We start from the raw sequence: 13,306 nt of genomic DNA, 5'->3' as shown, positions 1-13,306 counted from the left end.
ACTTATCAAAGTATTCCTATGTACATCTATATCAAAAACACTTGTAAACATGTTTTTTTTTTTTTGTTTCTTTGTTTTTTTATTTCCATACTTTTTTGTGGACCAGGCGCATACGCAGACCACACAATTTTAATGAATCATCATTATGCCAGATCAAACATGCCCATTCCTGTGTCTCGATACATCTATCATTATGTGATCAGTTTTTTATAATAGTCAACAATATAGGAGCCTATTCATGACCAGACACACACACACACGTTCAGCTTCATATTATAGATATAGTACTGATTTCAAGTTTAAAAAAAAAAAAATTACTACTTAGGACTATAGATTTTAGTTTTACTAGTAGTTTAAAATCAATCAATACTACCAGCAATAGATTGTTTTAATCAAATTTAAAAAAAAATATATATATATATATATAATTAAAGGAAAAGGTAAATTTTCCAATCTCCCCAAAAGTTCTGATCTTTAAGATTGTCTTAAAACTTCTGCATGCACACACACACACACACACACGTAAAATCAGGGCTACAGAATCTGAAGGTACTTTGAGCATTCTTACTTTGTCTGTATCTAGGTAATTTTAAGAAGCTTGAAAAGGGGTCAGGTTTATGTCGGCTAGACAAACCGAAAATTTCCAAAACTCAACTAGTTTATTTTAATGTTTACTAAATTTTGATCTTGAAATGTAATTCAATTACAATATTGATTTTAATGTCATAGGTTTTATGTATATTTGAAGCGTCGCTACTAGGATCCCCAACCCGACTATAATACACATTTTTAACAAGTCTATTCAGATACTCATTTTCAACAGTTCTTTTTAAACATTCTTGACTTGTTGATGAATTGCATCATTTACTAATGTATATTTTTTGTTTAGCTTGGTAGAAAGAAATCCAATAATGCTTGATTATTAATTAGATCATAATTTATTTTCTATCGTCATTAAGTTGAGACCTGAATAAAATTTTAAAAAATAATTTTTTTTTTTTTTTTTCATTTAGTGATATTTTATTTATGTAAGTAATCTCGTTTGGAGATTACGTTCCAGTAATGAACATATAATTAACTGCAGATGATTGTGTGTGCGGCATTGCCCCGTTCTGTTTTTTGTTTTTTTTTTTGTTTTTTTTTTATGATTTTAAGTTAAATTGAATTTTTATAGTATCGTTTGGTCATAAAATTTTTAATTGGACAAAAGTGTTAAAATTACAACTGACATTGAAAAAGTTTGTGTTGAAAGATTGAGCAAATGAAACAGATACTTACAAAATCGGTACACAGGCTCGTAAAACGAGTAAATATTTACATGGCGAATGCGTGAAGGGTGGAACTGTTATGCTAGCAATAGAAAAGCATTTAAAAACATGCATTCTGGCAAATTTAATTTTGTAATTAGATTTCGTTTTTAATAAGATTTGAAAATTTGTTTTAGTATTTTATTTAGCATTTTTTTTTTTTTTTTTTTTTTTTTTTTTTTTCAATAAATATTATTAGTAGTAAATAAATTCAATGTTATGCTTATGTGAGACAAATGTCTCATTGTGTTTTGAACACAATTGTTCACTATTGTAGAAACTGATATATATATATATATATATATTTGATTGACTGTTGCTCTGATTTAAGAAGTGGCCTCACAGGGGTCAATTGTTATACAATGAAGTCATCATAGCTTTCTTGATAAGTGTTTATTACTTAAACATATTAAAGGCATTTAAGTTTATTTCTTATAAGTTGAATATTGAGTTAAACATTGTAAGTATTTAAGTACACTCACTGATAATGCATGACGCAATACGACTCCAAGTGCATTCACTCTTTACTAGATCCTTATAGATATGTTATAATTATATAACCCACTCTTTCAGTAAAACATTTTTTGCTATTTTAAATACTATATATCTTGCCATGTACACCTTTGAACATATGTGAAGTTGTGTGTAATATACATATATAATTACTATTACATCTACATACGATATATAAGGTAATATATTATGTCCATACATTTTTAGTGTTTACTTTAAAAGTGCTCAATACCTGAATAGTGTAGTACCAAAACCAAAGCAGCATTCACCCTAACCGAGTTGAACCAGCTTCCTCCTAAGGAAGAAGTTTCATATGACTATCAAATTCACAGGTGATCCCCCAATAGCTTGTATATCCCCATCAGGGCAAATGGCAATGTTAGATTTTTGCAGTTATTGCAGAGAGGTGGTAACATTCTTACATTCAGTGCCTGGTGTTTCCAAATGGTCATCCATCTGGCACAGACTAAGCTCAACATTTAGTGTCGGAAAACTGCTGTCAGTGTGATTATGCTGTATAATAATGCAGTAGTAGTAGTAGCTTGAAAATATATCTATCGGGTTCTTGAAAAACATTTACCTAACAAGTATACCCACTAAAGCAAGTGCAGGAGATCCAGATTATTATGCTTAAAAGAATGGCTAAAATCCTAAGTGAGATCTCTGTTGGAGTGTCTGGGATAGCAGGTGAATATCTGGTATTTAGTAGCGTGCCTGTCCCCTGCAATAAGCTATAAGAAAACTGAAATATAAAAATACCTGAGGCTAAGATTTCTGCTTAATCTTTTTTTCCCCCTGTTCTTTTGTGAGCTGAGCTGAGTTAAGATCACAAGTGGGTTTGGGATTTATGTTTGTATGATATGAACTTCCGAGCCAAATTTGATACGGTTCGATAAATATCAATTTTATTTAAGACAAACTAACTTTATTCCTGTTTATCTCCGGGTTAATAATTTGTTTATACAATAAGGTTGTAGTTTTAAACATTTATTCTATATTTATTTATTTATTTTTTTTTTTTTTTTTTTTTTTTTTTTAGTAATTAAAGATTATTGTGGATTATCTACAAAGCTTTTAATCTGATTACCTTTTTTAGATTGTTTGCCAACTCAAATGTCCATCGAAACGTGATAATCTTATGTGTTTAATCACTTAATCGTTAAGGTAACGCTGAGAGAACCATAAAAATTAAAATTTTACTCCTTTTGCTTTTCCACTTGAGAAAAAATAAATTTGAATTGTTTTTTAATGTTAAAATCATTACCTGGTTCGGTTATGATTTAAAATATTAAATCTTGTGCCAGGCTGAAGATTGCATTTGAAATGACTCTGACTATCAAAACATTTGATTTCACATTTTTACCTGCATGTGACATTTATACTTGTTTTTATTATAGATTGCTTGTGTTTGAAAATTCGTTATAGCATAACTTTGAATGATATGGCTAAATTTTGGCGGTCTGTTAGGTATGAGATTACTGTGCACTTAATGGTTAGGTTAACTCCTAGGTTCGATCTAACACAAAATCATAGTACCTGCCAGAGTTGGATCTTTAGTTAAATAAAAACTATGAAATCGAAAATTGCAGAACAGTGTAAATCTTCTCTCTCAAAATCCAGATATTGAGATATAGGAATAAAGAGGAAAGGATGGTTGGGGGTAAAAAAAAAAAAAAAACTCGATAGAGATAATGAAAGACTGGAAAGAAAGGTATGTATGCATGTGATAGCCGCCCTAAATCTTGAACATACTGGTGCGTCTAGGGTTAGTTAGCAGAGGAATGTAAATTTGACCACTTTTTGGAATATCGATGCAAAAAGGGGTTTAGAGCTAATCTGAATTATTCCGTTATAAAAATGCTTTTAATTTAACTCTAATTTGGTGTGGTCAGAAAGTGTACAACTTTTTTATTTATATATATATATATATATATATATATATATAAATAAAATATGTATATGGTTGTTTTAGAAATGTTTTTAAATAGATAATTAGTTTAAATGATCCCTTTGACAGTGAGGTTTCAAGTTAGAAGTGTTAATCGATCTCCCAATAACTCATGGCTGGTGCTACTAGACCAGGCTTGTCTGAAGATACTAGCTTCCTGGCCTAAAATGCATCAAACATTGATATTGTTTTTCATTTTTGTAAAACTTAATGCTCTACAAATCAAATACAATTTTCCGTTACAAAACTAACAAACAAAACGTAAATAAATATTTAAAGATATAAAGAACTTAAACCACAGTAGCTTTTTCCAAAATTACTGGATTCTGGCATTACCTACTAAACTAAACCGAATACTTCATAAGATGATGCCCATTAAAAATACTTTTTCTTAAAATTTTTTTTTTTTTTTTTTTTTTTTTTTTTTAATTAAAACTTGGTCTTAAAGTTTAAACTGGATGAAATAGGCCCTTTGTATGCGCGCGCACACACACACACAATATATATATATATATACACACACACACACACACACACTTTTAATTTTTCCATGCCATCTTGAAAAATCTTATACTCTTCGATCCTTATTTAGTTTCTAAAATTGATTTTAAAACCTTGTCCTGCTTTTACTGCTGTTGTTGTTGCTTCTCCACTGCTGATAATAGTAGCAAAAGGCGCTTGTCTTTAAAATTAGAGCACTATTGTTTGAAATGTATAAAGATATGAAGAGGTACTTCACTTCTCCTTCCTTCCTCCTTAACAGGCCCTAACCCATACACTTCAAGAGAAAAAAAAAAAAAAAACTATCTTAAGGAAACACAAGTACATTGACCTATATAGACTTATTGGTCACTCTGTAAATACATTGTGATAAGCTTTGGGAAGGGTGAGAGTGGAGGAAGGGGGGGGTAAATTTGATGGTTTAGTAACATTAGTCTTCATACACTTGACTGTTGACTGAGTTTATTGAGATAAAATTGATCAGTTACTTCCCTTTTGACACTCTCCAAACACTGAACTGCTGTTTTGTTACAGGCAAGAGAACATAATATTGCATACAATTGTCTCTTTTGTCTAAGCTTTGCGGTTTTAACATGGGGCACTCTGTAAATTCATAAAATTATTTGATAATGGTGTTTGTACAGACCCCCTCCTCCACCCCTGAAAAAAAGTAAAACAAAATTTTCTTTTAATCTGTATGTACCAGGTGACTGAAAGTGTTGTACATAAAAAAAAATCATGTAAATTGCTTAAGTAGTTTTATTTTTAAATACAATTCTTAAATAGTTGGAACAAGGGAGATAATTCCAAATAAAACTTTCAAATTTGCTTTAAAAACATTTAATAAAAATAACTTTGATAAATTTGCATGATTTTTGGTGTACAATATTTTCTTTCCATCACTGGAATTTTAAGTAAAACAAATGGTAGCTAAGTAATTGTCATATCACAAATAGTAACATATCCAAAAATTACGGAAAACGACAAGGCAGAAAAATAATTATTCATGAAGAGAAATGTTGAGAGGAGACCTCGCATAATGAATGTAATTCAAAATGTCAGACAAATTTTATTCCCCATCTAAACTTTATCTAATACTGTTTTCATTATTTTTCTACCTTATTTTCCATAATTTTTGGATATGTTACTATTTGCGACATGACAATCACATAGGTACCATTTGTTTTAATTGAAATTTTTAAAAAATTTCATTATAACAAGTTTTTTTCTTTTTCTTTAGGGAATTCATAAGTGAAAGTTTTAGTTGGAGTACTCTATAAATTCATGAATATTATTTACGAATGCATTTCACTGATAAGAGTGGTACTTTTCTATATTTCTCTTCGCATAGTCCTTAAGTTAGAATCTTTTTCTGGTGAGGTCAGAATTTTGAAGAGGTTGCGTCCATTTCAATAATTGTTTTGCTGGTAAAATTCCACTCTAAAAGGAATTAACCAAAATGAATTGACACGCACAAAAAAAAAAAAAAAAAGCTCTTAACTTTGCTCTTGACCGATATTAATCATAAAACTACAAGTTTGTCTTCCCGCCCCCTTGTTTACCAATCTTAAATGCCAGGATAGACACCAGAAACCAAGAGCAATGTCAGTGAAAAGAACAACCATTAATATCACGTGTTTTCCGAAAGTACTCGTATTAAAATCCACAAGGAGTGCAGTGTTCTGTGCTTCACGTATATTTCTAATGGAGTGTTAGACACTTGAACTTATGACAAAATGTTGTAACCGTTATCTATTGGGCAGCACCATTATTACAGACAAGTAGAGGGAGGGTCTCGACTCTAAGAACCAGAGGAAATCCTTATATATTAGTTAATATTAGAATTTGTCAAACGGTATACTATGTATCATGTTTTGTTTCTTGTTTTTTTTCCTCCCCCCCCCCCTCATACGTTTACATTTATCTATTTACCTATTATATGAAATGAAACTTTGTGAGTGAGTTCCCTGTGGCCTCAAATGGCTGGGGCGATTTATGAAATTCCACACAAATATAGTTTATGTATCTGGTAGTATTCTTAGATAAGTTTTGTATCTGAATGTTTTTTTTTTCAATAAGTATTGATAATTAAAAAAAAATCTGATGAAAGATTTTTGACCAAAATTAATGCCTTGTACAGTCTAACATCAAGTGCATTTGAGAAGTTTTACCATACAGCAGAAAGGTCCAGCATATGAAAACAGTGGATTATTTGATATGATAGGGGCACGTTAGAAATGAATGTTTGTTTTAAGGCACAATCGAATCATGATATTTGACTTTCTTTCTAAACTAATTCAGACAGTTATATATAAATGTGTTGTGGATTAAGTCACTGAGGAAGCTTCCTCCCAGTGCATTATGAGTCCTCAATTAGAGCTGGCAATCAATTTGATTGAAATGTGGGCGATTTAACTGATTTCAATGAAAATAAAAATATTGGAGTGTGAAACATTTGATCGTCATTCAATCAAGCTAGTATATAATACATTAAATAATGTAATAGAAGAAATTACTCAAGCAGGCAGCAGCATATGTTTAGCATGTCAGGTACGGGAATTGGAAAAAATTCTGGATTTTCAGGTGGTATTAATTTGCATATGATGGGAATCACTGCTTCAAGAAGGACGAATTGGGGTGGACAGGCAGTTGATTGTTCGACGGCTGAAAGAAACTATCAAAGCTAACTTGTGAATTACAATGTTAATGAAGAGGAGTTCCATGAGTTGTCCTTTTGCTTAATTTAGTCCAAGAATGTGGTAAATTTAAAAATTACTCCTGCAGGATTTGGACCTCTGCCTTCGAAAGAAGGGGACAGTCTAGCATAGATGTCATCTTTGAATGTTAAACTTTAAATTCACACATTTAAAGAAAGCCAAACTGGAATTAATAGACTCGAGCTTTTCAATAAATCTTTGCTAGGTTTTTACTACCAATGTGCCCATCTTGAAATTGTGTCGAATAATGAATACGCTAGACTTGCTATATAGTTAATATTTTAACTTATTCCCAACAGTATATCCTGTATCGCATTGTTTTTCTTGTCACTTACATTTGCACATTTAATTCCATTAAATACATTTAATTTAGTTTAAGGTTCTGGAAATCCATTAAAATATACTATTAAATGGCAAAGCAAATCTGTACGTGTTTCTCCCTTTCGCAGTGGGATGATGTGACCAAAGGTTGGAAAGTGAGCTTTAAAGAGGAAGAGCACTCTGGCCAGCAAAATTCATGGCTGGGCAGCCCCATCCATATTCCCTGGTAGATTAGCAATACCCTTATCACTTCTCAAAGGGTGATAAGGAAAAGTAATTGGAGGAGGAGGGGGGGGGCTTCAATTAACAAGGAAAAGGTCTGCTTTTCAATAGCCTCTTTGGTGGGGTCTACATTTTTTTTTTTTTTTCAGAGTTTATTGGAGTTTATAATTTCATTTCTTTAAATTCAGTTTCTATAAGGTATATTGCAAGTGGAAATAATTTTAAGATTTCAGTTAGATCTGAGATTTTCTGTTCACATGTTATGTAATATTTCCCCCTTTATTAAGCCACTAGCGGGGTTGCCCGGGTGTTTGTAGGTGTAAAAGAAGTTTTGGTAGGCAGGTAGGCTCGAACCCGAATCCTTGAGGCGAAGATGGAAAAAAAGGTGATAACTTACCTCAACGCTGCAAAGGCAGTGGAATGAGTGGATGAAATTAAATGATTAAAAAGTTATGACAGGTGTGTAAATTTAAAACAAACATCACGCCATAGCGGAATGAAATCCCGCACTTAGCTTTGGCTGCGAGGCAGTTTTTTTGGTTTTGCTTCCCCAAGATGTTGGAAAACAATTTCTCCAATAAAAAAGGAGTGTCCAAATGAATAGCAATTGTCTGATATGACGAGTTTTCCCGCGTTGATCAAAGCTCATTGCTTTTTGGACGTTCCTGGCGTGACAGCCAAGGAACAGACATCGTTTCAATTTAGTCTCACTTTATTTATACTAAATTTATATGTTTATACTATTTTACTTTTCTACTAAAAAGCCAAACAAACATGTAACAGAACAGAATAGCGCGAATTTTACAAAAATCGATCAAAATAAATCTAGACACGATGTTCCTTCGCAAATCGTACATATTACGATCTAGGGGATATAGAAAAGGTTCTAAGCATCCCCCCAACCTTTGCTGAACATACGAAAATGTGCGTGCTGCTTTTGCCATTTTATATATATAATATATATATAGTCAAAAACAGTTAGCAATAGACAGAGGCTACTGAGCTAATTAGAGAATGCATAAAACTTAGGAATATCACTATAGTTAGCTTATACAGAACTCTGAAAATGTGGCCATGATACATGTTCGTTCACACAATTTTGTTCAGGACTGCAGAACACAATGCGAAAGGAGATTGCCAATACATCTCTGAGAAAACACTGGTGTGGTTATGCAGAGGGTTTAATGTGAATGTATATCATCGTAGGTTTTATCTGTTCAGCTGCGGCGCAGAGCGTTATTTAAGCATTGCAGGGAGGCAATAACCATGAAATAATCTGCAGGCAACGGAAGGAACTTTTACATTTCAGTGAGTTGACAGCAGATCTAATCCAAGCAGATCATATACTCCAGAGGGAACAGGATCATGGCAGGGAATATGTAGAATATATCTGATGATACTGTGTGTTTGTAACACTTCTCTTCAAGAATAACTATTTTTTTTTCATATATGTGCAGTTTCAAATATCAATGTTAGTCATTATAGTGTTAAAGGAAGCCAAAGAAATGTTAAAATATGTTTTAATATTTTTAATTAGTGATGCAGCTTAGATAAGTTTTATTCGACACTAGAATACTTGTCCTGGGACAAGTAAAATTAGTTCTCCAAACGGAACTGCTTCGAACCACTTCTAAAAATTAGATATAATGCTGCTAAACCTTATGACTACAATCCTTGATCGAATTTTAGATCAAAATCTGCATGATTTTTATTTTAAAAAGTGTAAAACATTTAAAATTTAATAGCTAGTAGATGTACCCAGCATTACTCAATATTAAATGTAATGTTTAATTTCTTTAAAAAATGAAAATGAAGTTAAAAATCAAAGAAATTGAGACATGTGCATGCAAGAATTGTTTTTTCTAAACCATTCACTTGTATATAAAAAAAATTCAAACTGAGATCGAAACCAAAATAAAGGGAGTCAAGTATAAAACATTAGGCCAGTTTGACACAATCTTTAAAATGTGTTTTCAAACCTACTTATTAACATAAGGAAGCTGTCATGTGAACTTTGCGCATTCATGAAACAGTTGACAGATAAAAATCCAATCACCGTCCCTCTCCACATACCAGTTTTTTAATTTTAACCACTTAGGAGCCCTTTTTTTTTTTCCTGATGAAAACTATTAGTTTTCCACATATCTGAATATCCTACATACCAAATTTCAAGTCTGTAGATCAAAAATTCATTGAGTATATAAGTGCTCTCACACGCTCAGTTCTCACTTTTATAGATTAGTTTTTTTGTTTGTTTTTTTTTTCCCCCACCCCCACCCCGGGGGGGGTGGAATCTCTTGCATAGCAAAAGAGATATATAAAACATACTAGCCTTGCTAGTATGTCTTATGAACAAAACCTGATGACATTCATTATTCTAAAGTTAAACTCAATACAAGGTCATTTATATGAACAAAAAAATGCAATTTGCTTTTCACTGGCCCTCCTTGAATGTCTGAGTTTGCATGAGATTGTCGCTAGTAAAATCCACTTCAGATTGTCAAGTAAAAACCATAAGGATTCAACAAGTCTTATCTTTATCTTAATGCTGAGCAACTGTATATTTTCTTTTGACAACCTTTGCTTACATAGCAACACTTAGCGTCAATACAATTCCACTTGAGTTAAATATAATCCAGAAAACTCTAGTATCATGTTTGAGTATTTCTATAAGGTCTTCGTATAGCCATAGACTAGATCAGTGGACGACAGGCTTAAAGCGAATAATCAAACTTCTGCATGTGTGTGTATCGTTTGATAGTCAAGTGAGATTTGGGCTTTAATAAATTCAAATCCATCCATTCAAAGCCTAGTCATTGGACATGCCGAGCGCATGGGAACATATGTTGCCTAGATAGATCTTATACTAGTGAGCTGCCTGTTAAAACCTTTATTAATCACGTAAAATATATGCCAAAATTACTTTAGTTCTCTGATTAAGTTATATTTGAAAAAGGACACAGAGCATCCTTGTCTTGACAAGGTTCAAAACTGAGTAGGCAATGTCCTTTTCTCCTCCCTGTATCTTTGTCATGTTGAGTCTTTCTGCACTGTTATTTTGACAGCAAGTGCTCAACTGAGCTTCAATCTATGGTCTCCCTTTGCAAAATATTCACAACAAGCATTCGTCTAGTTACAACCACTGTCAATAATTTCCTCAATGCTCTATGCCTAAATAAATGTAAATTCCACGAACAGTTTTTCCTAGAACTGCCCACCTGTGAAACTGTACCACACACTTTCCAGCTGACAATAACGTGGTTGCCTTTAAGTCCAATGCAAACACATTGTTTGAATTGTCCTCTTGAATACTCTAATTCTACCCTACTTTCACCACTACCAATCATTACAATGTTGTCTCATTGGCCACCTTGCATTTAACCGTTATCCTCGATTAGCCTTCAGGCCTTCATAAATGACTCTTGTGAAGAATAACATTGATTACCTTAGCTTTAATCTAATTTATAAAACTTGCCATCTGTCTCCATTGTTTCAAAGATGTCAGAGGTGCAAAGTTCCAGAAGAAAATATGATTGTTCTTTTATGGGTTTTTAGCAAATAAAAATAGCTGCAAAGTGGTCAAAATTGAAAAATAAAAATTGGAACTTGTCAAACATAAGCCAACTAAAGTATTATTTATACACATGCACAAATATATACATTTATAGACGCTTCTACACTATCGGAACATAATTTTAGAAATCGTAATACTGCATTTCACATGAAAACAATGGTATAGGCATATTCCTCATATTTTTAAGATTATATCCAAAAATTGAGAATCGGTAAGGTAGAAAATAGAATTTGAAGCAAATACAATCATTTTATGTAAAACACAGTTCAAAAGGGAGGTAATTTTCTGTTTCGATTTAAACAAGATGACCTCAATTTTTCACCTAACAGTTTTGTATACAGTAATATTCGGGTAATTTCTACTACATAATTTGGGAGCTAACATTGTAATTTATTAGAATTGCCAAAAAAATTAGAAACCATTTTTTTTTTTTTTTTTTACCTGAAAACTTCATTTCTCGACTACAAAATTTGCTTCTGATAGTGTAGAAGTATTCATTTATATGTTATTAAAATTGGTTCATTTTTAACTATTTTTTATCTATCTGACAATAGCTCAAATGGTAACTAAGGCTGGAGTACTGTTTTGATTCTTACTGATGGCACCCAGTCATTTTTATTTTACTCTCAAAATCCTTATATATTGGGTACAAGATATAATCGATAGAGAATTGGCCCTATAATAATAAACACAAAATCTCCATAAATTGAAATAATACATTTAAGCATATTTGATGACAGGACAATGTCAGGTGGCCAGCTAGTATAACAGCTAAAGAATTAATATCTGCACATTTATAAGTTTAAAATATCCTTTATGCCGAAGACTTTGTGGCCTAAAATGGTAAGGGTGTTGCTTTAGCTTTTGTGATCTTTCAAATCTAATCCTAGCAATGTTGATAAACTGTAAGGACAAAGAAACATGTCCTTTTTATAAAGAGGATTATTTAATTTATTTCAAAACCTCATAAACTTTAATCTATTCCATTTAAGTAGTTTATGGGTTGTAGTAATTTTATAGATTAACCTATTTCTATCCATTCATTTATTATATAATCTTTGAGAAGCCTAAGACATTAAAATATTAGCCTATTATTACTGTTTAAGAAACTTATTTTTTTTATATGAAAGTGATGTAAAAACAAATTTATGTAGTTAAAAAAAAAAAAAAAAAAAAATTGTATTTTTTTTTTTTTAATGCATTTTATTTTATGTATCATTTAATTGTTACAGCTAGATTTTGACTGCCTTCTTCAGGACACTATTTCTTTCTCTCTTTCTCTCTCTCACAAAACAACTGAAGGTTGAAAAAAAGTGGACCTAAATGTTTGAAATACATCAACCATATTGAAATCTTGGTTGCCCGAAACCTTGAAATAATATAAACTTTATTTTCAATAAATTAGATTTTTGTTTTATAAGATTGTTTTCAATAAATTTTTGTTTTTCATTTCAGTATTACGAAATGTCGTATGGTTTAAATGTTGAAATGCACAAACAGGTAAGCATGTCATTTTTATTTTCCACTATTGAAAGCAGACTGTATGCCTAAATTACTCTACATCTCTCTATAAATTAGCAAGACTACTTGGTATTGCTCAGAGCCATAAAAAATTAAATATAGAAGATAAGTTTTTTTTTTTGTTTTTTTTTATGCAAGTAATAATTAAAAAAAACAAAAACTTTAGTGCTACTGGAAGTGACAAAATTAAGAATACCTCCCAGAGCACTACTAAAACTAAGTTTCCACTACCATTTGTTCTTTGTAGAGAAATGATAAATTAAATTCCGGAGTTAGCGTCTTTTAATTTCAGAAAATGCTGACTTCTTTCAAATACATAACATTAAATATCATGTTTGATTCTTGATAACATTCAATGATAGAAATGGCCATTCAACCCCCAAAGAATACGTTTTTTTTTATTTTATTTATTTATTTTTTTGTAAATTTTTAATATTATTTTTCCAAGTTTACATTGATTTAAAAAAAAAAAAAAAAAAATCAACTTTGCAGGGGTTTGTGTATTTTTCAAGTTTTAGTTCTGACATACAAATACAGACAACTACTTTATATTATAAATGATTGTATTCAAATACGAGCAGGCCACCTGGCATTGCCTGGTCATAAAATATGCTTAAATATGTTTTGATAAATGCAGATTTCATATTTATTATATTGGACCCAGTATATACTTATGATTTAA

General features: G+C 31.4%; 1 protein-coding gene across 1 annotated transcript in view; it reads left to right on the top strand.

Moving 5' to 3' along the window:
• Positions 1-13,306, top strand: part of LOC145285034 (transducin-like enhancer protein 4) — a 138,177-nt gene that overhangs the window by 36,257 nt on the left and 88,614 nt on the right. Inside the window, exon 4 of the mRNA XM_080134109.1 lies at positions 12,559-12,603. Coding sequence (XP_079990235.1) covers positions 12,559-12,603 — 45 coding nt within the window. The remainder of the gene's footprint in view (positions 1-12,558; positions 12,604-13,306) is intronic.

This window comes from Euprymna scolopes, chromosome 9, assembly GCF_053919585.1.
Source record: "Euprymna scolopes isolate OS-2025 chromosome 9, ASM5391958v1, whole genome shotgun sequence".
NCBI lineage: Eukaryota > Metazoa > Mollusca > Cephalopoda > Sepiida > Sepiolidae > Euprymna > Euprymna scolopes.
This window is presented reverse-complemented; position numbering and strand designations above follow the sequence as displayed.